The 27123-nt window shown below is 43.5% G+C and overlaps 1 protein-coding gene and 1 long non-coding RNA gene across 3 annotated transcripts; one reads left to right on the forward strand and one right to left on the reverse strand.

The window, feature by feature from the left end:
• Window positions 1–11489: 11489 nt before the first annotated feature.
• LOC115352174 lies at window positions 11490–12273 on the forward strand. The gene is made up of 2 exons (XR_003927011.1): window positions 11490–11631; window positions 11877–12273. It is a non-coding gene; the product is annotated as an uncharacterized LOC115352174 (long non-coding RNA).
• A 1037-nt stretch (window positions 12274–13310) lies between these two features.
• LOC115352170 (olfactory receptor 5AS1-like) lies at window positions 13311–18108 on the reverse strand. 2 transcript variants are annotated; one of them, XM_030039903.1, is made up of 5 exons: window positions 18021–18108; window positions 16311–16414; window positions 15441–16077; window positions 14632–14705; window positions 13311–14300 (listed from the first exon to the last, which is right to left on the reverse strand). In XM_030039903.1, exon 5 carries the CDS (start codon window positions 14247–14249, stop codon window positions 13311–13313), a length of 939 nt encoding a protein of 312 aa, XP_029895763.1. In that variant the 5' UTR covers window positions 14250–14300; window positions 14632–14705; window positions 15441–16077; window positions 16311–16414; window positions 18021–18108. The 2 variants fall into 2 exon arrangements, with proteins under 2 accessions (XP_029895763.1, XP_029895764.1); XM_030039904.1 differs by having other exon boundaries at window positions 14632–14729.
• Window positions 18109–27123: the final 9015 nt, after the last annotated feature.

Here is a 27123-nt window from a genome sequence, read left to right on the forward strand (position 1 = left end):
TGAGCCAACCAAGCACGAACAGACACACACAGCTGAACAGTACCATCGCTCTTCAAGGTTGCTCCAAGTTATTAACAGGCACCTGCAGCGATGGCTCTTGGTATTTGCTAATGATGTGGGGAAGGAAGCACGCTGGATGTTAGCACCAGTGATGACTAAAGGCATCGTACACAAGAGAGCTGGTGAGAAACTAACATTTCGTGCCCTCAGATGTTCGATTTGCTTGATGGTGAGGTTTAGGATAGGAGCCTATAGTCAGTTCAAATGTAATGCCAAATAAAGTGATTGAGAAATCAAAGGTCAAATGGAAAAAACTGAGCCTTCTGATAACGAGATGATTATTTCAGCTGCTTTTAATACTACCATAGTCATTCAGATTGTGCAGTCATTTATTTTCAATAAACACTGGATTCTTTTACTTTCCAGTTTCTGAAATTTTAAGCAGATTCTAAGTGCAACCTTGAGGCCTAGAAACATCCTACTTAAACTGAGATCATCCCGTAACATCGGGCTCCCAAAATCTTGGCTTTTACTAAGCCAATGTTAATGTTGAAATTCATCAGAAATATTACAAGTTACTGAGCCTGTAAACTCAGATTAAATCAATTTTCCTCTAACCAGTTCTTTCTACAAAGTTTTATTTGGTCTTTGAACCTTCCTGGTAATGGGTGATTTCCCATGCGTGATGGCATAGGTGTCTGTCTGTGTGTAAAGGGCAGCGCAAGGCTTATGTCAGCACAACGGTACTTTTCGAGGCACTCTGAATGCCTGAAGGAAACGGGCGGCCTATGGTTTCCTTTGTTTTACTGTTTTCTGTTGCTTCTGACGGTTAACCATCAGAAGTAATTAAGATCTGTAAGTTAACGTGGGACATACCTATCGCTTCAGCAGGCTGCCAGGTACATTTGAAATCTCCTGTTCTCCTCCCACACAAATGCTTATGTAAAAAAAAAAAAAAAAAAAAAAGTAACTGCTGCGCGGACTTGGATTACTGTCTTCGTACTGTAGTACTTTCACCAGCTTGCAGGTACCTCAAACAAACCTCGCGTTTGGCTGAAGAGGCTTGCCAAAAATTAGGAGTTGTCCTCCTGAAGCACAGACTCATGTATAACCTGACACTCTACATTGGCAGTTCATTGCAGAGTATGTTTCAGTATTCCAGAAAGACTAACCTCGAACCTACAAAACACTAAACCGTTTCTTTTACGTTATGTTTGCTGCTCGTGCTCTCTTTCCACCTAACCTTTTTGCCTGTGACTGACAAAGGCACACTTGGATGTATGAGAATAAATTGCCCGGTGGCTTATAGATTGCAAGCAATTGCTGCTTATTTTGTTCCAATCCTCATTACATTGTTTCATGAAAAGGCTGTGCAACAGCACAGTTTGTAAGCAATTGAGCAAAAAGTCCACTAATAATAGGAATATTTCCTCTGTAGTTTGGACAGTCTGTGCCACCCATGATTAAACGTCAGTAAGATTAGGGAAGTGCTACATTCTGCTTTCTGGATCAATTGCAAGTTGCACAATATTCATTTTCTTTGATGACAGCAGATGTGGCCAGAATAGGACACATTGGGTTCTACAGCCATGCGTCACGGTATCTTGGTGACCAACACAAAGAGTGTTCAGCACTCTGGTCTGACAAGAGTTTAGGTTCAGCTATATCGAGACCTTTTCTATTGACTGTGCAACTGACTCTCTCGAACTACTATTACATTGTGTTTTAATTTTCTCTTTATTTCATACTGTTTTCTTACGGCTTGGGTTAAGCCTTCTTTTATCTTGTGCCTTTCTTCCTGAAGAATGCATTTACAAGCATTCTTGCGAAGAAGCCTGTTAAAAGCATTACCATACTCGGGCTGGACTTCCCATCAAATGACGTTCACATTCAGTAACTGCAAGCTCATTTTTTGCATCTGACAATGCTTCACACACTACTTTCTATCATCTTATTTTTAGTAGCTAATAGTTAATTGCACACCTGACTGCTATTCATTAAACTGTTCAAATTAGAGGGGGGATCCTGGCCTTTCTCATTCAAATCCAGTAGATTAAAGATGTCAGTGTATAGAGGAAAAAGAGCCTGGCAATCCAAATTAGTTCTTTTGGTACACTTTTACACACCAACATCACAGCTGCCCAGAGACCGATCCATCCTCTCGGCAGAGTGCAGGAGCAGTGTTACTTTGAATTCATAATGGCTCTCAGCTGCTTTGCTGGTCTGAAGTAGAGGCATGCTTCACGCTGCCCGCAGGCAAAAGTCAATGTATTGTCTGCCTACACAAGCTTTGAATTGTTGAAGACAATCTCTGTTTTCCCCTGGACAAGATCCCATCAGAAACAATGGAGCAAGCTCTCTTGTTTACAGCTTAGCTGTTATACACAGAGCACAGACTCGAACATCGGACAATTTAGGGACAGTAATGCTTAGCTTCCTCATACGACAGCTGGAGATGACAATTTAAGTGTGCAAAAATAATCTAAGCTTCTTTGAGAAATATTTCCCTATATATACAGAAGATGATTCAGTCAGAGAACTGGTGGACCTAGATGCAGAAAAATCCACCAAGAGTCCACTTGCACACACCTCAGAGTATCTCAGCAGAGCGGCACACATCGTGTGTGTGTGTGTGCGCGCGTGTGTGTGTGTATGCGCACGCATGCATGCGCCTGTCTGTCTGTCTGAGGGAGTCCCAGCCTGGGCCAAGGGTAAATAGTTGTTAGTTTGGGAGCCTGGAGGGGAGTTTTAAGAGGGCAAGACACAAGGTTACAGCCAGTTTGCGCAGACAGGGCCATGCATAGCACCATGCAGCAAAAGCGTTTGAAGTTGGCAAAGACTTTGCATAGGGTAAGGCCTAGGGTATGCAATTAAAAAAAGGGAAAGTTTCCATGACTTATACCCACTTTAATATCATTCATACTGACTCTACCTGTGCCCTTCTTGTGCATGATCTTTCCAAATGATGGCAGTGATCTTACTGTGGGCTGAAAACATGACTTTTACACAGATACTGGACAATATTTGCACAAAGTAAATTCTGAGCTTGTAAAAACAGAAGCCAGATTTTTGCTGATACAGTCCCTGAGCAAAAAACTTAGCATGTGACTTAGGCATCCAGCTAGACCTTCAACGAGAGGGCTCCCCTGCTGCAAGCAGAGAGAGCTCACTGTAGTTAGACAAGCCAGAATGTTCAGGAATGTACAAAGTTTCATTTATCACCTGTAGAAATGGTTCCCCTCTAGCTTTAAAATGCTTGCTTTTTGCCATGCTACTTTAACGGCTAGAACAATAACAGATCTGAGTTAAAAATCAACAACAGTTCCAAATCCAGTGAGCAAGAGAGCTGAACATGCCTCGAATATTACGTCAACAAAAATACAGCAACCTTTTTTCAAAGCTCAAAGTCCTGTAAATAAGATAAACTATGCATCCAGTCAAATATTTGTTATGGAGAACTTCCATTCCACCTACAAACTTCAGTGTAATTCAGCTCACAGACTTTTATGTAAACACAAAAGCAACCCTAAACTTGGCTCCAAGGTTGATCATGTGTCTAGAAATTTGACACCGATCTCAACTGTGAATTTTGAAAGCCGTTGACTAAAAACATCTGGGCTCCACTTGTTCTGTAAGATATCCTAAAAATGGAATCGCAATTAACTGCAAACTCCTTCTCTAGCTCCTTGGGCAAAACATTGTGCAAATTTTTCAGTCATTCCTTTTAGGTGCCTGAATTTCTACATGTGGGAAACCCAGGTTTTAGGCAACACGTTTTCACAGAGTACTTACGGCACAGAATGCAAATGACCAGGTTATGCAGAACTGCTAGTTCCTGGAAACACAGTCCTAAGACAGAAAGACAAAGGATATTTGAAGTTACTCTAGGAAATTGGCTTAGGAGACAACTGAACACTAAGGTGTTGTGCTATAGGAAAAAAATCCCAAAGACAAAATAATCTGTAACAGTCTATGCTACAGGATTTTGTAGACGAGTAACATAAAACCCACTTTAGACAGACAAACATTTTCTAAGTTGTCTTACAGGTTTTCTTCTCTCTCTGGAACATTTTTGCACACAGCCAGTCTAAACAAAATGCCACAAGAGACTACAGTTCTCTAATTTGTTCAGAATACCCTTTTAATTAATTTTTTTTTCTTTGACATGCCTCTAAAAATGTGCTTAGAGGCAAGAGAGTGAGGAAGAACAATGTTAATAATACAATTAATTCTGTCTGCCCGGCATGGACAGAAGCAGAATTTGGTGAATTTACTGCATGTATCAGCCCCCTTTAACCTAATTCCAAGACCGACTCCACTATCTGTGACCGAAAAGCTCTAGCTCTGATCCCAATGACAGCCTGTGCACTAGGTGGACGTACTGTAGCTTTCACAAGACAGATCTGCCAAGTTGCAAAAGCCACAGTTAGTTCAATGTTGACATTCCACCACAGGCCACAATCCACAGCATTTGCTATACTGTCATCATCCTCTTGTAGTGTGATCCACTTTTTTCCCCTCTCAGATTTACGAAGTCTTAAAAACAAGGGGTGGGGGGTGGGTATTATTGTCGTTCCCTACTTCTGTTGTACTTAACTTTTTCCTTAAATACTGAAAAGCTGGAAAAACCCCTGCGCTTTCAAGTAGAACCACCCAACTAAAATCAACATCCATAGGGAAACTTCTCAATACACCAAAAATCACCTCCTTCCTAACATGAATTCCCCTGCAAAACACCGGTAAGTATTCAAGCCTTCATGAACGATCGGGCAGCTTTCATTATGAGTAGGATGCACAGGCAAGATGTCATTTTTTAAAGATGAGGTTTCATTTGGGAATCTGTCAGAGACAAACTTTAAACATATGTCTGTTCCCTCTATCCCTCAGGCTGTCAGCTGAGACCATCAGTTAATTTTGTGAGGATGCACAACAGTGCGTCTTAAGCACACACGCTGGAGTTGGCATGCTAACAGCACTACGCCTGGCCCCACGTGCGACATAGGGAGCCCACATGCTCCCAGCACAGTGCCACAGGGTGCCATAGGGTTATCAAGCAGAAATAAGTGGTGGGACTGCACTTGGGCAGCAAGAGGCAGAGGCTGGCGGGGGAAGTAAGGCAGTAATACAGCAGATCTGAGGTGGAGCCATGCAGCTCCTTCAAAGCTTCCCTGTCCCATGCCTGTGCCCATAAACCAGGCTATCCATCTGCCAATGCACGCTCATATTTGTAATTATTGCTCATCCCTGAGATGCCATTTTGATGGTTTGTGTAGCATCAAGTTTGAACAGACATTATACAGCATTAAGCCTTCCAGAGTAGGTGGTGTTTGCTTTTACATTTAGCCACCCAAAAAGGGGCAGGCAGACAAATGCTTTCAAGCATGATGAGAAGAAACAAGCTTTTACAGGGAACTGGCAGTTAAACACCAGCTTAAAGAACATGCGTCAGCCCGATAAAGCATCAGCTCCACCACAAAAACAAGCAGCAGCCCATGTCATGATCTCTCAGGCAGGGCATGCTGATGGGGGGTGCACCTCTGAACTGCTGCTGTTGAGCAGGTCTCTCCAGGAACTCGTTTATTTCATGGCTTATTTAGAGGAAGCGAAGAGATTAGATCATTTTAGTAGCTTAAAAGTACTGGAGGGATTTTCTCTATAGAGGTGAGGCATAGGCTAGTGAGGGCAAGTAGAAAGCAAAGAGAGTTTTCTGAGAGTCTGTGGGAGAAGCTGGTTCCTGCTATGCTGTAAAGGGACCCTGAAAACACCCATGTGGTTTATGCAGCTGAGATGCAGCCACAACTCTGCAGGCTCCACACGCACCTCCACTTGCACACCTTTTCAGCTGGGTGTCACTTCCTCCTCCTAAGCCATGTCCAGCCCCTGACTATCAGGGTAAAAATATTTAAAAGCAATTCAAGGGGCTCAAATTGTATCTGCTGCTACATGTGCCCCCTGCAGAGCAGCCAGCTAGTTTTGAAGCGCAGAGTATTTGCCCCTGCAAAGTCACCTTGGATGAGCTGGACACAGCTTCTTCCACAAGCCAGCAGTAGCTGGTGGGGAAGCGATCCACTGCTGCTTTCCCTGTGCCATAACCACTTCTGCCCCGCATGCTGAACAAACTGGGCAAAAGGAGAACCAAGACCTTAGAACCTGGTTTTCCGTTCTCAAACTTATTCCACCACAGCATTTGTGGAAAAAAAAAAAGCAATGAAACTGGACACAGACAGAAATAAAATGGGGAAAACAGTCAACAGGCTCTACTGGGGCAAGACCTGACTTTGATACCAATGCATAGGATCGGATTCGAGAACGATGTATAAGTCGTCATCTTCAACTCAGCACATGTTGGACCATGCCCACAGATAACAACATTTCAGCAACCAATAAAACAGAGAACAGGCCACCCACTCCATGCAGTCAGCTAGATAACATGGGAAGGCAGCTACAGGAGTATGTGCTGCTACAGAAAGAAATATACAAACTCCTTAGCAATCACATCTGTCTATTTCAGACTGTAGCAGATGTGGCAGATGCTCTGCGGAACAGACTAGGAAGAATCATTAAACCCAGGCAGGCCACTAGCCTCTTAAACCTTGGCCATCAGCTAATGCTGCCCTGTGTTTTTGGTCAGCAGGCTGGAAAGATACTTCCACTAAAAGCTGTTATTATCAGTCTCATCTGCTAGCAAACGATGGCAGTCTGCAAAGCTCCCAGACTTTTCTAGGATAGCAGCCAGCTTCATTTCAGGTTTAAGACAGCCGGAGGAATGCTCTGCCTGGTCTAAGGAATCAGTTCTTCCACTCAGTTGCTCTATGTTATGAGTAGGCTTGCTCAGTCATGCATGGCCACACTGCCCAAAACCTGTCTAAATAGGCAGTGATGACCAACACTGAAACCGGTCAAATCAGGAACTTTCCAGTCCCACAAGAAAAAAAAAGATTTCCGCTCCACACTTATTTAGCACAGGCTGGACTCCTTGCCTTTTGTTTGATGCTCTCGGTTGCTTCTCAAAGCCATTGTGAAGGGATACAACCCACAGGACAGCAGTAGGCTCAGAGTAAAGCTATACTGTGCAGCTGAAACATTCATACAGCCTGAGGCTGTCAAAAAGGGGAGACTGCATTCCTCACACACACACACAAACACCCACACACCCACACACTTCATTTGCTTCTTTTCCCTGTCTCCAGCCACCCTGCTTACCCCACACTAGCTTCAGCGTTCATCAGGGCCTCTACAGGCCAGTTCAGCTCATGAACCTAGGCAGAAAACAGAAGAGGAAAAATGAACCATTTCTGGCCAGTTTCCAAGGTTGGCTTGGCCGATGGATGGATCTGACAAGCTCCAGAATCAGGTGCAGGGTAGGAGGACAGCAGGTTGCTCGATCAGCTCAAGCATTCACGTTATGCCTTCATGCTGAGGTGGATGAGGGGTGCTGGCCAAGCTCCGTAGCAATGGGAAGCAGAGGGGGGAGAGACAGAAGTGAATTGCTTCAAATGCCACAGCCAGATCTTTAAGAGCTAGTGTACACCCTTCTTGAAAGCAGAGGGTGCTTCCTCACACCTGCCATGGCCAAGACATTTGTTCCCAAAACTGCATGGGCTATAAATCCTGTGCCTAATTTGGTCCATGTAACTTCCTGTTTAGACAAGCCCTCTGAATTTCTGCTGGCTGTCATGATCCCACCAGAACACCTCCGCAAATGAAATTAAAGTTTCCAGTGCATGTGTGTGTGTGCAAGCCAAGAAAGAAAAAAAAAGCAACAACAAAACAGGAGGCAACGACAGCCTTGCTCACAGGGGTCAGTCAGTGCAGGTCTGTGATACACAGTGATGGCAGCGAGGCACTGAGCACGCTGTGGCAGCAGGGTTAGGACCTTCAGTGTTGCAGGGCAGATGGAGATGAGACATCTCACAGACAGCCATTCCTCAGACAGGGACTTGTGCTGAAATAGCGAAGGCTGAACACCAAGAATTTGGCCAAGATACCAGGACACTGAGAAGCAGCGAAGATGTTAAATCACGCCCAAAAGGGAAGTGGCTGTAATGAGTTCTCTTACAAAGCATCTCTCCAGTCAGGAGGTGCAGATTGAGCAACAGGCTGACATCAGCTAAAATAACAGGATGGTGGAGGGAGTGGCTCAGATGCTAAATCACACACATGTTACTTAGGTCACCACGTAAAACATTTTTCTTCCCAATCAGAAATTACAAGACAGAATTGCAGCATTGTTACTTAATCCAGGAAACTTTGTCAATGAAGTTCAGCTGTATGAACTGGGTCAGCATGACCACACAAAAAAGCTACCAGCCTTTTACTGGAATTCATAAGCGACTGCATCCCTAGCCACAGTGAGGCTTAACTAGCAGCAAAGACTGCCTGACATAGGCAATTCCTACTTCTTTCCCTGCCCCTATACCCTCACTATAGCAGAGCTTCCCTGGAGAAGATGCTGTGTCAAGTCCAGGTCCTTGCCCAGCAAGGAGTATGCTCCCCAGCCCTTGCTCACCCATTATCCCGAGTGCCTCACTTTCAGAAGCAAGGGTCAAACAGATTTGCCATCAAACCTCATGCTTATTTAACTCCCACTCTTATCACGCTTCTCTTTGATCAGTCAGTTCAGATCCACAGATAAGGAAAAGGCTGTCTCACTGCCCTGTTAAAAAACAATTTTGGATCTAAGATCCCCCATGAACCAGAACTACCCATGTATACTTTGCCAGCAGTTATGACTGGTCCAAGCAGTAGACAAGTGATATTTGCTGATCCTGCTGTTGAGCTATAGAATAGCATTAGGGCAGCATACAAGTCCCTGCAAAAGATCTCCACCATTTCTCTAGCTTCTTTATTTGCCCAGAAGCCCACTTGTTAAGAAAAGCCTGTGTTTACTCTCTGCTTTCTTCACCTTTTCATATACCTTGGAGTCACTGGGGTCTACCTCCTTCCCCGTAAATGTGAACATTTCAAGATGAACAGAGTGGACCATAGTTGTCAGCCCAGCAAAGAAAAGAAGAACATCCATTTCCAGTGTTTTCTATTGAAAACCCTTCTCCTTTGCATCGTCAGCTCAGTGCTGCTTTCAAGGCCCTGTGTCATCACAAACTTCCTCAGGTGGGAAGAGTTCAATACCTTCTTGCTCTATTCTAGAGGCCAGAAAAGCAGCTCGATCCAGAAGTGGCTCAGTACAGGAGACAGGAGTGCTTCCTAAACTACTTCGACCTAAACTGGCCCATAGTCGCATCACAGGAACACAACCGCGCAGAGGCCTACAATAACAAAGCTGACAAGCTAGGAACGCAGCTGGAAATTCAAGAGACTGAAAAGGATGAAGAAAGGGAACTGAGAATCTGTCTGTTTCTACAGCTACATCCAGCATAAGAAACACCAGTGCACCGAGAGACTGAGGAACGGCAAGAGAAAGTGACACCATTACTTTAGATCAACTGGAAACTTTCTCTTCTTGTACTAAATGCTTCAGAAGTGCTTTTTTCCAGAAGCAATTGGTTGGAGACAGTTCTACCCCTTTCCCCATATCACCCACAACCATAATCAGACAGACCTCTTTCTCTTTCAGTCAGTTTCTGCTTTCCTCTTAGGTAGGAGTATCAGGATTGAGCAACAGCACCTATGAAAGCAACCAAACCCTACGGGCTAGGAATTGGGAAGCTGACAGAATCTCTTCCTGACCAGCACATGACCTTTATTCATCTTCCTTCTTGAGAATGAGATAGGATTTCATTTTCAGGCAACGTGTTTTGTCTGATGTCTGCAGTAACCAAACTAAGAAAGGCGCTATTCATTTGCCAAGAGCAAATTTTTAAATGCATCTTTTTTCACCTTCGAAAACCAGCAGGCTGTCCTTGTGTTACGCTGCAAGTCAGGGGACATGTGGAAAGTGACAGCACTTAGCTTTAATTTCAGAGTTCAGTTGTCTGTGAAGAATGCTGTCCTTTACAACTCTTTCTAGGAAGATATCAGAAACTTTGTTAACATTCCTGTCTTGCTTACAGCGCCAGGATTACAGTCAACAGCTAGCACACTGAGTTGGCCACAACTCCCAGCACCCTTCCTCCTCCTGTTTCAACCCCTTCACCCCAAAACACAGAGGTTTAATAGAATTTGGGGGAGGGAGGAAGGACAATAGAAAGCTGCCAACTGCCAGTGGTGCCTTCCGGTATCGTTATCATTTGCATAGCTAACACACCTGCCTAATCCTGTCATCGTAAAGCAAGAAAGCTCATTTTCCTATAAGTACTTTCCACTTCATTGGTCTTCATATACATTAGCTCTGCTTCCTCAAGCTGTACAACTGTGTCATAACTCATCTGAGTTTTCTTTCCCTTATCAGAACGAATCCGAGTGACAGTTCCACCTCATCTGACTGCCTAAGGCTGCCTGTAACATCAGGGAATCTCCCTGCTCTCAAGCCTACGCCAGCGTGTGACCCAGAGCTCCTCCGGTTCACCGTGACCTCAACTTGCCATTACAGCAAGTGAGCACACCCTACCAGCCGGTGGGGCCAAAGCAAGTCACCAAGCAAACAAACACTCAGCTGTCAGAACCAGGCGGCCACATAAATACTCATACAAGCTTTAGGCCTCCGGTGTCCGTGTCAGCACACCTCAGGTCAGGAAGGAAACAATGGTAAACGAGAGCAGCAGGCTGGGTACAGCACCGCACTGCCCTTCCCCTCCTTCCAGCCCTGCTGCTCACCCCACTCACCCCCATGAGCAGCAGGGACATGTGAACCAGAAACTCCCACCCACCCCACAGGCAGCCCCTCACCCAACAGAACCGGGAGTGAGAGGGGCCGGGCCAGCCCGGGGAGGCAAGGCAAGGCAAGGCAAGGCAAGGGAACTACCACAGCACCCGGCCTCATTACCAGCCCAGCCACCAGGTCCAGCATGGCCCGACCTCCCTTCCAGGCAACAAATGGGTAGCTCAGGCCAGGCCTGGAGCCCGGGACGGAGCTTACACACCGCTGTGGAGCCGAGGGACGAGCGGGAACCCCGGTGAGGCCTGACCGGGCCGGTGGAGCCTCTGCCCCGAGCCGCCACCTCAGAGAACCGCGACCTCGCGCTGCCGCCGGGCGGGCCGCAAGGGGGCGCTGCCGGCGGAGGACCTCCCAGCTGAGCCAATCAGAGGGCTTTGTGAGCGGGGCGGCCAGGGCGCATGCGCCCCTTTCGCGGAGCATGCTGGGAGTTGTAGTCCCTGGCAGCGTGCCGCCGCCACGTCTCAGCGGGGCCGTTTCCAGGGCTTGTGGGGTGCTGGGGCAGCTCGGGTATAGTTCTCTCCTCACGGCCACTTGGGGACCTGCAGGATATTTTCCGGTATCCCCCAGCGCTGCCGTAGACCGTGCGGGAGCGCGGCGGGAGTCCCGGGCTCTTCAGGCCCAGCCCGGTGTTGCCATGGAGATCAGGCCTCGGTGTCGCGCTGTGATGACGTCGCCCGCGCGACGCCCCGGTGCACGCTGGGAAGTGTAGGCGAAGGGAAGCGGCCGGGGGGGGCTCCCCCCCGAGGGGAAGGCGGGTTATGGCTGTGCCGGTGCCCGACAAACCTCTGCCTGAGGTGGGGGAAAGAGGGCCGGGGGGAGCCGCCAGCTCCTGGGCTGGGTTCTGCAAGCGCTCGGAGGTGAGGGTGTTGCCAATATTCTGGTAAAGAAATCAAAATTTAATTACATAGAAGAGTTAGGTTTGATTAAGAAGTAAAATTGTGAAGCATAATGTATGGGATTGTTAAGTTTGAAGTGTAGCCGCAGAACCTCTAGGAACTGTGTTATGTGTGACTATAGGAACCTTAATATTGTTAAAGTTTGAAACAGCTAACCCTAGAAACCTCACCAGGAAGTTACTGGTCTTTCTGTGTTTTGTTTCAAGAAACTAAGGAAACCGTCATGGACGGCAGTTTGCTGCTCGGAAACCCCTTTACCCTTCCCATCTCGATTTGAGTATCGAAGATTCCCATCAGTAGAGCCAACTGTAACTGACCAATGGTTGTTTTCAAATACGAATATTGGTAAGCTTAGATAATCAAAGGACTGATCATTATAAAGGTTAAATTTAAGAGCGAGCACAGTATGCATTTTTATGTAAAGAGCTTATGGAACAATGCCCTGACAGAAAAAGTCTGTAAAAACTGATGGATTTTGATACTATCATACTGATGGATTTGGATCCATCAAATGCACACTGATGGATTTGGACACGCCTTTGGAGGAGCGATCCCCCATGTCCCCAGCGCTGCAATAAACGAAGTGCCCGCTGCTTAACTTCACATTGGCGTTAAGGAGTTTTATTCCGGATTTCGGTAACAAGGCGGGGCGGGGGGGGGACCTCAGCAACCGGTTCGCGCGCAGCCAGGCCCCGGGTTGCCCTGTGTTGGGGAGCCCAGTGAGGGGGGATGCGGCCTGCACGTCGCAGGGACTGGGTGACGTGTGTCAGTAGCGCATACGCAGAAATGACAGTCAGGTTTTAACAAGCGCCAGGGTAAGTATTTGCATGGTCACTCCTCTGGTGGGACACAGAGGAGGCTGCGCTGGCCGGGCAGGCCCCGGCCTCAGCATTCCCCCCCAGAGCAGAAAGGCACCATTGCCAAACCGTCATCGTTCGCCACATCCAACACCGGCACGCTGATCACACCGCTTCACAGAAAACTGGCAGTAACAAGTGATAGGACGAGAGGAAACAGCCTCAAGTTGTGCCAGGGGAGGTTTAGATTGGAGGTTAGGGAAAATTTCTTCACCAAAAGAGTTGTCAGGCATTGGAACAGGCTGCCCAGGGAAGTGGTTGAGTCATCCTCTCTCTGTAGAGGGTATGGCAGAGCTGGCTGCCAAATAAGGGAAGTCTTTTCCAGTGTACAAAAGCTTTTAGTTTTCCAAATTGAATACATACAATTGTAGAAGTATGTTGTAGTTGTCTAAACCGTATGTAAGGTTTAACTACCATATGTAGTAGTTTTCTAAATTGGACTTTTCTTCAAAACATCTTGGTTTAGAGTTGTCTCAATAATTGTAAGCTGCAAAAATATAACTTTCTTCTGCATTTGGGATAGACTGCCTTCATAGACAGTGAGGAGAAAGAGATCCTTCAGGGATGGGATCCATCTGACCTGGGCTTCTGTTTTACAATAAGGTGAATCACCTTCTAAGTTGACTACTTTTTTCCAGGGATTACCAAATGAACCTGGGAAGCTAGTTCAGATGCGGATATTCCTAACAAGTCACCTACATTTAGTCAGGTGGTTCCCATAACTTGTAATTTTTATTGTGTATTACACCAGAAACACACAATACCTTTTCACTTCTAAGAAAATCACTGAGAAAACACTCTTCTCTCTACTGTTCTCCTGAGGGCATCCTTCACCTCTTTGTTCCTCAGGCTATAAATCAGGGGGTTCAGCATGGGAAAGACAACAGTATAAAATGCAGAGATCACTTTGTCCGTGTCCAGCGAGTAGCTGGAGCTGGGCTGTAAATACGTGAAGAGGAGGGAGCCGTAGAATAACCCGACAGCCATCAGATGGGAGGTGCAGGTGTAGAAGGCTTTGTGCCTGCTATCTGCCACACGGATCCGGAGGATGGTGCTGAGGATGCAGGCGTAGGAGACGGCGATGGTCAGGAAGGTGCTGGTTTGTATAAAGCCGCACAGGGTGAAGAGGAGGATCTCGTTGACGCGTGTACTGGAGCAGGAGAGCTCCAGCAGTGGGGGAATATCACAGAAGAAATGGTTGATCACGTTGGAGCCACAGAACAACAACGTGAACGTGAAAGACGTGTGCACCAGGGAGGTCAGACCCCCGCTGAGATAAGCCCCAACTACCACAGAGGTGCAGACCCTGCGGGACATGGCAACGGTGTAGAGAAGAGGATGACATATGGCCACGTAGCGGTCATAGGCCATCGCGGCCAAAATGAGGCACTCGGCATCAGCAAAGGCAGCGAAGAGAAACATCTGGGTTGCACAGCCAATTAAAGAAATGGTCTTCCGCTGTGCTAACAGATTCACCAGCATCTTGGGAGCAATGGCAGATGAACAGCTAAGGTCTAAGAAAGATAAACTGCTTAGGAAATAGTACATGGGGGTATGAAGGCAGGCATTGAGCTGGACAAGCAAAATGAGGCCAGCGTTCCCCACCAAAGTGATGGTGTAGATGAGTAGGAAAAGTCCAAACAAAGGTATCTCCAACTCCAGACGGTCGGTGAAACCCAAGAGAATGAACTCGGTCAGTACGGTGCAGTTTTCTTCAGGCATTTCATTACCTTGTGTTTGGTTGCATACGATTTGTCAGGGGATCAGCCAGTCCTAGTGGGTAAGCAACACACAAACACGTTACATCCCTCACAAGACAGAGGTAGTGGAAATGTAAGCATCTCACCCAGTATCAGAGGGGAAACCAGTGGCTTAGGTGATGCCCATTGAAAGGAAAGCTTCGGAGGACATTCAAAGAGAGCTTTACAAACACACTTTATATGTGGAATCCCTTCCTGTTTATTCCTTTCATATATATATGAAATAGGACCTCAGATGGGATTTTATTTAAGAGCTAGACCATAGTGCAGGTATAGAAGAAACTTTGTATGATATATCACTTGAGGAAAAACATATTTGAGTATAACAGCTGCTACACATTTACCTGTGTGACCAGTAGAGTAAGGAGTTCAGGCACAGTTAATAATGACCTTTCTGAGGCAGCAGTGAAATTGAACACTGGAAAAAAAATGGGTTGAAATGCTGGAACATAAGCAGATTTTTTTTAATTTTTTTTTTTTAGACAAAAAGACATAATTAGTTTGGAACAAATGCAAATCATTGACTTTAAAATGAAGTGAAATATTGCATCTCATTCTGGAATTTCTTACAAATATTTTGTGGGTTTGTTTTCCTGAAACTGATTAATTCTTAAGCAATTGATGAAAAGAAAGCCATGAGTATTGTTTTTAAATATTCAAACACAAATATTTTTAGGTTTTCCAAGCAATTTTCCACACTATTTTTTTTTTTTTGGCTGAAACTATTAATTGAATTCGAGTTAGACTCAGTCCCCCAGAAAATTAATTCTGGGTATTAATTTCACCTCTCCAGAAAAAGTGCATGATTTAACTTTGCAAAAGTTAAGACACATTTCTGCTGATGCCAGTATAAATTCTAGTCATGGCAGATATACCTTGCTCACCTTTACAGGAAAGAGAAAGATTACAAAAGGACATCTAGTAAAAGAACTGCTAACGGAGGTCAGTTAAATAATCCTGTAAATATCAATGCTATGTGGACAAAGGCACAGACAAACCAGAAATGTCTATGTTCCAGAAAATAATAGTAATAATCTAAGCTGATTCATTCAGGATAGGATACTAGATGGTTACAGTAGAGTCTGGGGGTTCAGAAAGGAGGACTTTAGTTCCCAACGGTATTTCCAGGCACTCCAGTAGCAATGAATCTCACCTGTATTTGGCTTTCTAAAGGTCCGTCCAAGTGCATCATCTTCAGCTCTGTCTATAGCCGTTACAGAGGGATAGGTGAGATGCATCGTGTCCTGCCTGTGTGTGTATCTGTTGATGAGAAAGGAAGCCTGGATGACCAATATGAATTCACTGCCAAAATTTTAGATGGTTACCCTCGAGTGAGGTGAGTCCCATTTTAGACTGCTTGCTTTGATCTTGTTTTTCAAGATCCTTCATTCTTAGTGAAGGCTTGGTGCATCCTGAAATCTGAATCATTTTCTGGACGTGACTGTTTACTCCAGAAAATGTCTGGCACGACTCAGGTTGTGACATAGGTCCCCCAGTTATGTTCCTAGAATAAGGTGAGAAGTTCCACAAAAGAAATTTCAATTGTGTTTTATTTTTAGCAAAGGCCAGTTAAACAGCGACGATGTAACACTACGATTTATTTTGACACTATCACAGGCAATTTGAGAGATTTCTGGTGAAAGTAAAAAAGAACCTTTCTGCCCTGAAGAATATTCCATGGTTACGCACATGTGGCTGTTTCTTCCTATTTTCAGCTGTTGATCATGCTCAGAAATTTAGGTACGGAAATCCTACCAGCTGCTAAAAATTCAGTGGTCTCTGATGAAGACCTGCAAGAAATTTCAGTTCCCAGATCAGTATTTTAGGTGCAAAAATTAATAAAAAATAAAGTGTCCCCCCCTTTTTAAAGATAAATTATTATTTTTTCTTTATTGTATCATGATGTGGCAAGTCTTTTCCTCTAGTGCATCTGAAATTCATTCAGACTACAAGGCAACTGACTTTAAACAATTTCTACACAGCTCCCTGAATGGAAGGAAATTTTACTCATTCAGAGACTTACCTGCTAGGGAAATACTTCTTTTTTTGCTGGATGCAGGAAATGTTTCTTCTGGGGAATGTCACAGATTTTATAGCTTCCTTCTGGACACGGGAGACCATGATGTTCTCAAGAGAAGCGCAGAACAAACAATTAAAATGCTACCGGTATTGTCTCAGTACAGAAACGTTCCAGTGAAACAATATGCTCTAAAGATACTGTACACACTCATGGAAATGCTTCTAATATTTCCTTTGACTGGAAATCCATAAACAGTTTTTTAAAGCATCAAAACAGTGCTGAAATGAGGATGGACATTTTGACAAAATGGACTCCCAACCTGTGATCTGGAGTCATGGATACAAGGCCACTGTGACCTTGAAGCAACCGCTTTTTGAAAAAAATTCAAATGCACCTCAAAGTGATCATGACAATTTAGAAAACAAAATTCAGACAGTCATTAGAACTTTTGGTAATGTAATAATGATCATATCAAATTAAAAGGTGCTGGTTCTCACTGCCTAAAGACCCTATGTAATACAGGAATTATACACCCAGAGGAGGATTTAGAGCAGTTTAACTTGTTACCTTACTACTTATATTAAGCACTAGTTAATCTCTTTGCTTTCATTATCAATTTGGTTAAAAAAAAAAGCTAATCCTTGTTCTTTCATAGGAGAGTTGTGATATTAATTGACCTAGAGGTGTTCAGTGAATAAAGTAAGAATATCAAGCTGCTGTCTAGGTGGACAGACAATAAAAAAAGCCTTCAAGTCAACCACTCTTCACTAGCAGATATTTACCTCCTTTGACAAATGTGCAGCTCATGTCTTTTTCTGTGAGAAAACTTGGGTAACTCTTTCAACATCATTATTCTCCACCTAACAAGCTTTATTTGCATTGTTTGCCTTTTCCTTCCTTCTATCTAGTTCACGTGTCCTAGTGCAATGGAGGGCATATTTATGTTCATAAGCAAGCACTTAAGTTCTTACGGTTTTATTTCACCTGAACCTGAGCCATTCCTCCCAGTGGTCTCCAAGAACATCTAAATGGGATGAGGACAACTTTGAGGCATGCAATTTGTGTTGGGCAATACACCAGACCTCAAAGGCTCCCAAGGTCAGAGAAATGAAAAAAATGCATGAAAAAAGATCTTAACTACTTTTAGGCATCTAAAAGTTATTAAACTAAGTAAATAAGTTGGGGTTTTGTAGCTGTTTATTGGCAAGAAATAAGCAAGAAGAGGATGACTTATCCCATCGTAAAATAAGTTTAAGGAAAATGGCATGTATTGCTTTCTGCAGGTCTTGCCCTCCCTACACCGACTATAAAATAAGCCCAGACAGCTAGGTTAGGCTTGCATAGCTTGATTTTATGTAGCACTTATCCTAAGTTAAGGGTTTTTCAGTTTCCCATGCTCTGCCAGCAAGCAGGTGTACAAGAACGTGGGAGGGAGCACGACCAGGACAGCTGACCCGAACTAGCCAAAGGGATATTCCATACCATAGAATGTCACGATCAGTATATAAACAGCAGGGATTTGGCCCGGAGGGGTTAATCACTGCTCAGGCATCAGTCAATGGGTGGTGAGCAATCGCATTGTACATCACTTGCCTTTTCTTGTTTTGTTTTTTTTTTTAATTATTATTTTACTTTATTCATTACCAGTATTATATTTTATTATTATTGTTAGTATTACATTTTATTTTACTTCAGTTATTAAATAATTCTTACCTCAACCCAAAAGTTTTACTTTTTTTTCCTCAATTCTCCTCCCCATCCCACTGAAGGGGGGGACATGAGCGAGTAGCTGCATGGTGCTTAGTTGCTGGCTGGGCTTAAACCACAACACCAGGTCCTCATGGATGTTTGCTAAGAATAAATCTGGGCTTGTGTGTTTGAAACCAGGAACATTTCCAATTGGCAGTGTAGTCTGAGTTTGCAGAAGCCAGGTTTAACATTACTAATGAGCAGTGCTGTTTTAAGATCAAATAAATGAATGCTACTTATGTGCATTCCCCAGATAAGGTTCAGCAATCAGGCACAGCTTGATGCAATCAGTTCTATGTGACATCTTTATAGGACCCTTTGCTGATACAGAAAACCTATCTATTTTTAAAAGACAAAAAATTCTGCAAGTCCCTGCTGTGGATTTAAATAGAAAATGTCATCTAAGATGATGGATCACGACTCAGAAATATTTATTCATTAGCAGCACCAATGCCAGACCACACCACATCAACAGAAGCCCTCATGAGCAGCAGAAAAAAGGAGAGCTTTTGTCTCAAAACACATGTGGGGAAGCTCTTCCTATGTGCCACACTTAGGAAAAATTACCTTAGGAGGTACATATTTCACCCCTTTGATAATGAAGTGCTCAGAGACAAGTAAATACAAATTGCCCATTTCCCTGTTGGATACACAAAATTAGGGACACAAGTCTTAGCCATGGAGAAACAGAGGGGTTCAGACACACCTGTGACAACGTTCATCTTGGAAAAGGTATTTGGGAGGATGACTAGTCCCTAGCCTGACATCAGACTCGCTGAACAGACCATGAAAAACTACTGGACGTGACATGAGAAACGCCTGGACATAACGAGTAACACTGAGGAACTGTCCAATTAACAGCACCATGACAGATAGCCAGATTTCACCAGTGGTTAGGAGGGCACAGAGGTGCTGGTGATGGGCAGGCTTCACAGGTGGTTGAAGGGAAGCGTTGGCCACCCTTTGGGGAGCAGACCCTCCCAAGGCCAACAGCGCCTAGGAACCACACCACAAACACCACGGGTCTAGATTACCTGGGTATCAGGAATAGCAAAATCAGGTGCGAATGCAGCAAAACTGGAACAAACGTGGGGAAGTGATCAGGGTGGGTCATTTATCTGGAAGGAGACAATGGTGGAGAAACTGAGGTATCGTGGCTGATGACGGAAGAGCAAGAAGGGGACGATGAGAGAAGGGAGGCATTAAAAGGGGCTGGTGGTCTCTAAGCAGGCTGCTGGTCAGTTTGTCTGACCAAGCCCTGTGCTTGACCACCACAGCTGATTCCACCCTCTTATTAAATTGTATTCACAATGATGACCTATGTATTTATGACTACTTCTGCCAACAACTGGGGTACAGAGCTTGGAAATTCTTCTGGGGAAGAGATGCAACTACATGCCAGGTATAAGCAACACAGTTACTTCACCATAGTCAGCTGGGACATCAAACTGAATTAAAATCTTCTATCCTCGTGGCCATGCAGAGACAGCAGAAAATGCACACACCTGGTAGAATGAGAGCTCCTAGTCACTGCTGCTGTATGTGATAGGTTGGGAACAGAAAGAAAAGAGCTTTAAGGAGAGATGGAGCAGAACATCAGAGTCTAGCCCTAAAAACCAAGACATTTTGTGAAGGAAAAGGAAAGGGATTTAATATTGAAGATATTCAGGGGTATTTCATACCTGGCTTAGACAGACTGAGCAGCGTTTTCTTTCAGAGTCTAAGGAAGTTTAGACGCAGAGGCACATTCTTGCAACGTATCCACATCCAGGGGACAGGGAGCAAGGAGCCAAGGGGGGCACGAGAGCAGGCAATGCCTCACTCTTGGGGCACAGACCTCCAGGGGCTGAAGACAGCAGGCAGAGCCAAGGGCTGGCAACGGGCTCCATTAATAGCCCCAGCAAGCAATGAAGTAGGTACACGGTCCAGCCACAGCGTGTCATCAGGAGCAAAGGGAGACGGGCCAGGAAAAGGGTTGGAGATGAAGCTGCGTTCTTGATCCAGGATCCATCACAGGAGGCAGAGATGGAGCTACAGCCAGACACACCAACAGCACAGTTAAAGAAGGACTGATGGCTCTAGACTGAGCTTAAATGGGGCTCCTGGGCCATGGGCAGGGGCATGTGTGTGGAGTGGTCCAGCTGAGACTCGTCAGGGCCATTAAGACCTATTAGTGCCCTCAAGGCCCTGGCAGCTTCTAGGTGGAGTTGGGAAGTAGTAACAGGAGGGCTGAGTTTTGGCCGTGAATTAGCAGAATAATGCTAGTTGGAGGGTGAATCTCTGGAAGAGGAGTGATTCTTTTGGAGAAGTTGAGGAACTTGTTAAGACTCCACTGATAAGGGCTGCCCTATGTCATTTAACCCCTCCTTTTGCTTTCCAAATTGAACGAACTAAACATAAACCTCACTTTCTGAATCAGCTGAAATACCCACTTTAGGTGATAGTAAGTTTTCAAGGATCCACAGCTTCCCAAGTAGTAGAAATATAGTTTCTAAAATATGGAGACACAAAGTACTTAAAGAGTGGCTACAAAGGGGACAAAGGCTTTCTCTCCACAAGGAGCCATATGGAGAAGACGAGGGGCAACAGGTACAAGTTGCATAGGGAAGGATTTCATCTTGACGTAAGAAAGAAATTTTTTATAGTAAGAACAATCATTCACTGGAACAATGTCTTCACGGATGTGGTAGAGTCCCCATCGCTGGAGGATTTCAAGATGCAGTTGGACAGGGTGCTAGATAATCCCATCTAGGTTCCCTTTCGCACAAAAGGTTGGACCAGATGATCTTTTGAGGTCCCTTCCAACCTGGGCTACTGTATGATGTTTCTATGAAGTGCCACCAAAGTAATAAATACTACTCAATGTGTATATGTATGCATGCGCAGTCCAAGGTGAATGATAGTTATGTGTTAGTCTTTAATCTTCTTGTTCTCAGAGTTTATGTTGGCTCTATGGATTGCACTGCATCTAAACAGTTCATCTCACATATTATACGTGCATAAGTATTTAAGAGAGTACAAAAGACTTCCCGTGGAAAACAGCCCACTTAGAGGAAACAGGGTATCTTAGCAAAGCATCATTCAATTTACTCAAGCTACATTCTGCAGCAGGAGTCTTGGGTTTGAAGCTTTGAAAGTCCTTGATTCCGAATTTATAATGCTCCATGGGTATAAGGAAGGTCGTCATGACAGATATGTGCATCTTTGCACATAACTTTGGGCAACCTGATCTAGTAGAATGTGCCCCTGCCCATGGCGGGGGGGCAGACTAGATGATCTTTAAAGATCCCTTCCAACCCAAACCATTCTGTGATTCTATGATACCATGATTCTATCTTTTGTATACAGAATTAAAAAACAAAATACAGAGGAAAGGGAGGAGAGAATGGCACTGAAAGACTGAATGCTAATTTTTTTGATCCCCAAAGTCTTGGGAATTTTAAAGCCAGTATTATAGCCCAACCCGAATTTCACAACTGGATAGTATATTTAAAAGAGAAAAATAAATCATTCACAACCTCTTTAATGTTGCACATTTTCATATCTGACAGCACCATACGAAAGGCAGATAGGAAAATCTACTCTGGTTGCATTGCAAACAATAAAAAACCACACATTAATAATATATTTGAACTTTCCTTAAGGAAAAAAACCCTTTTTTTTCTTAAGAAATGCCTTCTCCACAGCAAATATGGAGAAGTGTGAAAACAGATGAATATTCACAACTTAACCGTATTCTTGTGCACTGGTTCTACATTTTGGCTAACATATGCTTTGTAAGAATACAAGGTATTCATATGAGAAATGAATTATGGCAGTGATTGTCGAAGTGGCTCAGGAGGCATATTAAGCCATCTACAACTGGTCTATATGGTTATATTAAGCAGTAAAAGTCAATGTCTTTGCTGAGGTTTCAATTGAAGTTCAACAGCAATAGGCGTATGAAATTTTTTTGAAGGCACATCAAGAATTTCAGGAATCCTTTAGATACATGAAAATGGTTCATTTTCATCCCTCACTGGTTATATGAGATTAGACCGATATGCAAATAGGTGAAGTCTGATTTTCAGTGGCAAATGCAACGTGCCACTGCACAGACGATTTCATCGATAGAGGGTATTTTTCTTCACTTTATTTGGACTCCCCCGTATTTTATTCATTTACAAGGATAGCTTTATACACTTAGAGGGGAACTCATTCCAGAAATTCAGCTTCCCCTCCCAGCATCCTGGTGCAAAAGAGCATATCAGAGAAGACTGTACGTGTAGAGATGTGAGTGAGCAACTGCAGGGAAAGACTGGAGATTCTCCTGAAGCAGCAGTATAAAAAAAGATCACCAAACAGAGCTTGCCAACATTTTTCTGCCTGAGCTGGCCGTTCGTTGTCTGTACTCCCACGCCGCTGTTCCAACAGGGCAGCCCCACTTCTAAGAATATCAGAATAGCTCTGCGGTGAGAGACGAGTTCAGCCCAGGGGTATCGATTTCTGATGGCAGCCAAAAATAGATGTTCAGAGAAAGAGTATCAGAAACTGGACAAATATATTATGATCCTTCCCTGTTAAAATTTTTCCAGCTCTGGCGAAGAAAATCACAGCTGTCTGACAGAGCTCCCTCTTTCTAGTGTTGTAGGCTATTGGACACAAGAAAAAAAAGAACATGTCTCATTTTTGAGGAACACTTATGGATAAGCACCTAGCTCTTGGAGGGAGTTAGAGCTGATGACCTCTCCTCAGAGTTGAGTGCATCTCTTTATCCTGGCTGAAGATGCTTATATTCCTAATGGAAGCAGGTCCAAGAGTCCAAATTTTTGCAGTTCCAATGGCTGAAGTTAAAAAAAAACAAAGCCCAAACATATTTGCTGAATCCTGTGCAGTTCCCTCAGAAGCTCTTCTGACTTGTTGAGGTGTCCGTCTTGGGTCCAGGCAGATGGGAAAGACATGAATACCTGGTGCTAGGAGAATCTATCTAGACTGCCCATTCCACCACCACCTTCCCACCCCACTGGCCCTTGGCAAGTCGGTTGACCAAATATAGGTATTTGCCCTCCTCTTTCCAAACAAAGAGATCGATTGCTCTAGAAATGCTGATTCCTTCGACTTGTCTCTCACCACAGAGCTATTCTGATATTCTTAGAAGTGGGGCTGCCCAGTTGGAACAGCGACGTGGGAGTACAGACAATGAACGGCCAGCTCAAACAAGGAGAAAAATGTTTCCCTTGTGCTCTGAAAATGGCTATTTTCCCTGTTAACTATACAGAAAGTTAGTAGCTTAGACCTAGATAACTAACTAACTTTCAGATATCTGAGAAGGATTTCACCTTATGAGATGTATCAGATTCTGCATCTCCTGATGTCTTCAGACCAAAATTGGAGTATTGGTGTGTTTCACCCTCACAGAAGTAATTTGGCTTAAAATAGGAATAACTAGATAAAATTCCATGTTTAGAAAATGCTCTAAAAACTCCACAAATCTATTAAAATATTTGGTCTCTTAAGATTTGAAGTGTAATGTACAGTTGACCAAGTCTTGAACAGAGAACAGGAAATTTTAGTAACTTTTACTACAACTACAATTGCTTATGACTTAAATACTTAAAGCATACTTGAGCTTGTGCTTTGTCGTGGTTTATCCCCAGCTGGCAAATAAGCACCACGCAGCCGCTCGCTCACTCCCCAGTGGGATGGGGGAGAGAATTGAAAAAAAAGCAAAACATGGGTTGAGATAAAGACAGTTTAATAGGACAGAAAGGAGGAAAATAACAATAATAGTAATAAAAGGATTGAAATATACAAAACAAGTGATTCACAATGCAATTGCTCACCACCCGCTGACTGATGCCCAGCCAGTTCCCGAGCAGTGATCCACCCCTCCGGGCCAACTCCCCCCAGTTTGTATATTGGGCATGACATCACACGGTATGGAATATCCCTTTGGCCAGTTTGGGTCAGCTGTCCTGGCTGTGTCCCCTCACAACTTCTTGTGCCCCTCCAGCCTTCTTGCTGGCTGGGTGTGAGAAGCTGAAAAATCTTTGACCTAGTATAAACACTATTTAGCAACAACTGAAAACATCAGTGTGTTATCAACATTCTTCTCCTACTAAATCCGAAACATGACACTATGCCAGCTACTAGAAAGAAAATCAACTCTATCCCAGCCAAAACCAGGACATGCTTACAAGAAGTAATTGCAATGATACCTCTGGGACCACTTCCCTTTAAAATTACTTATGGTGTCTCAAAAGGGAACTTTTGAAATGTGATTTCAATTCTTCCACTACTTTGCTATTGCTTTGAATGAGTTAAATCTTTGTGAAGGACCAAGCCACTCCATATTTATTTCTTACCTACAAATATCTAACACTTCTTGAGACTGGGGAGGGTGTCTGCAATTTTCTTTTGTGTATTCTGCTATCAGTTTTCCTGTTATTGGATGAGTTTCAGACTTCTTGCAGATTCATCATTTCAGGTACAGAAGAAACATTCTTTAATTTTGGAAATCTTGAACAGAGATGTGTCAGGATGATTTCAAGCTATTTTGGTCTATATGAGAATTCACATAGGTCCAAGGTATGTTTGTCATCCTGATAGATATGCCATGATAAGATAATGGTTTCTCTAAGAAACCTCTTTCAGCCTAGAGTGAAGTACTTTTACCTTATTTTTGTCTACTTTTTCTCACCTATAAAACCTAAATGACTCTCACCCTTCAAACTGCTTTGAAATCAAAAGATGTGAAGTTCAGAGCTTGTGCTATCTACTAACATCAATAATTTAAGGAGAGGATTTTCAGAAGTAGGCAAGTGATCTAGAAGCACAGATCTCAAGTCCGTGGAACTTCTCATGAGCCACTTGGTCTCAGATACTCCAAAGTATTTAGAAAATTAAATCCTACAGAAAATCCCACTCTAATTATTTATACTATTGCTAGAGTAAATTTTCCTTCTTGCTCCCAGAGGCTTACAGTTTTCAGATCCTGAAGGACGTTTTTTTGGTGTGGTATGATATTCACCAAAAACATTACCACAACTGGTTTACTGAAGGCAAAATTTAATTTTTTTTTGCCTAGGCAGTGTAGTTATGTAAATTATAAATGCCTGAACAGAATCAGAAGTTGGATGTAGCTGTTTATGTTGGCACAGGCTTTAAAATGATTGTGCATATGTGCTTAAAGGAGAGAAAGATGTCTCTCAAGTTCTATATCCATCTTAAGAAAGATGCTGAATTTCATATTATTCAGGTTCTTGTAGCTGACATCATAACTGATAGAGTCCACCTAGTCTACAGAGTTCATGTCTTGAATAAGAATTGGATTAATCTCATTAAACATCAGGGATCAGACCCATCTCACCGAAATTTAGGTGTTTACATATGAGCTGACTACCACATTTGCACAGGTGCCAGTGCAAAACTAGATGATACAGTTGATAAAAGTCTTCTGCAGCTCTTTTATCATATGTGCTTGTCTGATACAGATGTCTTGGATACCACAGTGTACCTAAAATGGCAAGAGATCCTCTGACACCTTAATCCTTCCTTAAAAAGTCAGGAGGGAAGCACCTGCCTTTGCTGACTAGGAGATAGGAGTCTGGGCTCCCAGGGCTGCAGTGGAGACAGAGTCCTCTGGTTGTGTTGAGTGGGGTGATAGCTCAGCCACCTCACCTACCTGAGACAGTAATCAAACTGCTCCCTGAATTGAACTTTTTAGGATTATTTCTTAACCTCCCTTCCAGAACAGTTTCTGTTTTGGAAAGATGCTTCATTTTGCAATACTTTCCCTTGACAACATACTTGCTAATTCAGGTTGTGAGAGTCTGCTTGGTCTTAAAAACAGAGGATAGGATTCAGTTTCAGGTTAAGGCATCAGATTTAGGCATCTGCATATAAACATTTATATATAAGTTATACATATAAATTTCTGTCATGAGTGAGGAATAAACCAGGTGTCAAGGCTAAGTCCAGAGGGCTACTCAGGTTCTCAAGAACAGCTGAGAAGTTGAGATAGCAAAAGTTATCACCTCCTAGCTGGTCATCTGAATTGCTCTTTAGAGTCCATTGGCTGTATCAAGTAGGCATCCAAATAATTTGTTCAGCTGTAGCAGTCTGGTACCACTTGAGACATCCCGGTGTGACCTGTCATTCGTCCAATTTTCGTTCCAGAGGAGCACAAGGCCTCCAACATCCCTGCATCAAATGTGACGGCCGCCTTCAGATGTCTCAGATACCCTACAGCATATCAAGTGACATTTATTAGTGTCTTCCTCAGCATTATTAATGTAGGCATTCTGCTACTCTCCTTTTACTCACGAAGACTCAGGATCCAGCAACTGTGACCATATACTACTCGGAAACTTTCTTGTCAGAGTAAAGCCTTAAAACATCTTAGACAATACAGCATAAAGACAGAACATGAACGGTAGGAGCTATAGTGACGAGAATGCCACAAGATCCTAGATATACGTTAAGGTGGTTGGACATATTTAATTTGTTAGATGTGGTCTGTGCGCTGAATTTTTTATTTTTTATTTTATTTTTTTATTTTATTATGAATTTACTGCAGGAAAAGGATACAAGTCTATGGACATTTGTCCAAAAGAGTAGATCTCTGTCATAATGAGAGTGTCTGAAGGATTGTTTTACTCCAGAAGTCTGTTTCGTGTTTCTTGCCATGTTAAGAAAGGATACCAAGAACTGGGATTTTAACACATAATCTTTTGATCTAACATTGAATTTTTATTTTCTAAAGAGGGTAGTAACTCTGTTGGGCATTAAAATGTGTATAAATTAGGCATTCTTCTATTAAATCTGTGTAATTAGATCGCAACCAACATGAACAGGTGTTCAGATAAATGGACCATGAGAAAACTTTCTCAACATTTTCTCATTTCTCTGGTCACCATAATAGATAATATAAAATGAATGGTATGTTGTGTCTGGTACATTATTTTCCATGACAGATTTTTTTCCCCTTCAGAGAGAAATATAAGCTCTTGTTACACTTCTCTTGCAAGAGATTTGAGTTGACTTTGTTACTATTTCTTATCTTGACAGTTAAACCACTGGAATAATA

Source organism: Aquila chrysaetos, chromosome 16 (genome assembly GCF_900496995.4).
Source record: "Aquila chrysaetos chrysaetos chromosome 16, bAquChr1.4, whole genome shotgun sequence".
Lineage (NCBI taxonomy): Eukaryota > Metazoa > Chordata > Aves > Accipitriformes > Accipitridae > Aquila > Aquila chrysaetos.

Bases quoted from the DNA above. Each gene is read 5' to 3' on its own strand.
- LOC115352170 (XM_030039903.1), bottom strand. From the start codon at position 14,249: ATGCCTGAAGAAAACTGCACCGTACTGACCGAGTTCATTCTCTTGGGT.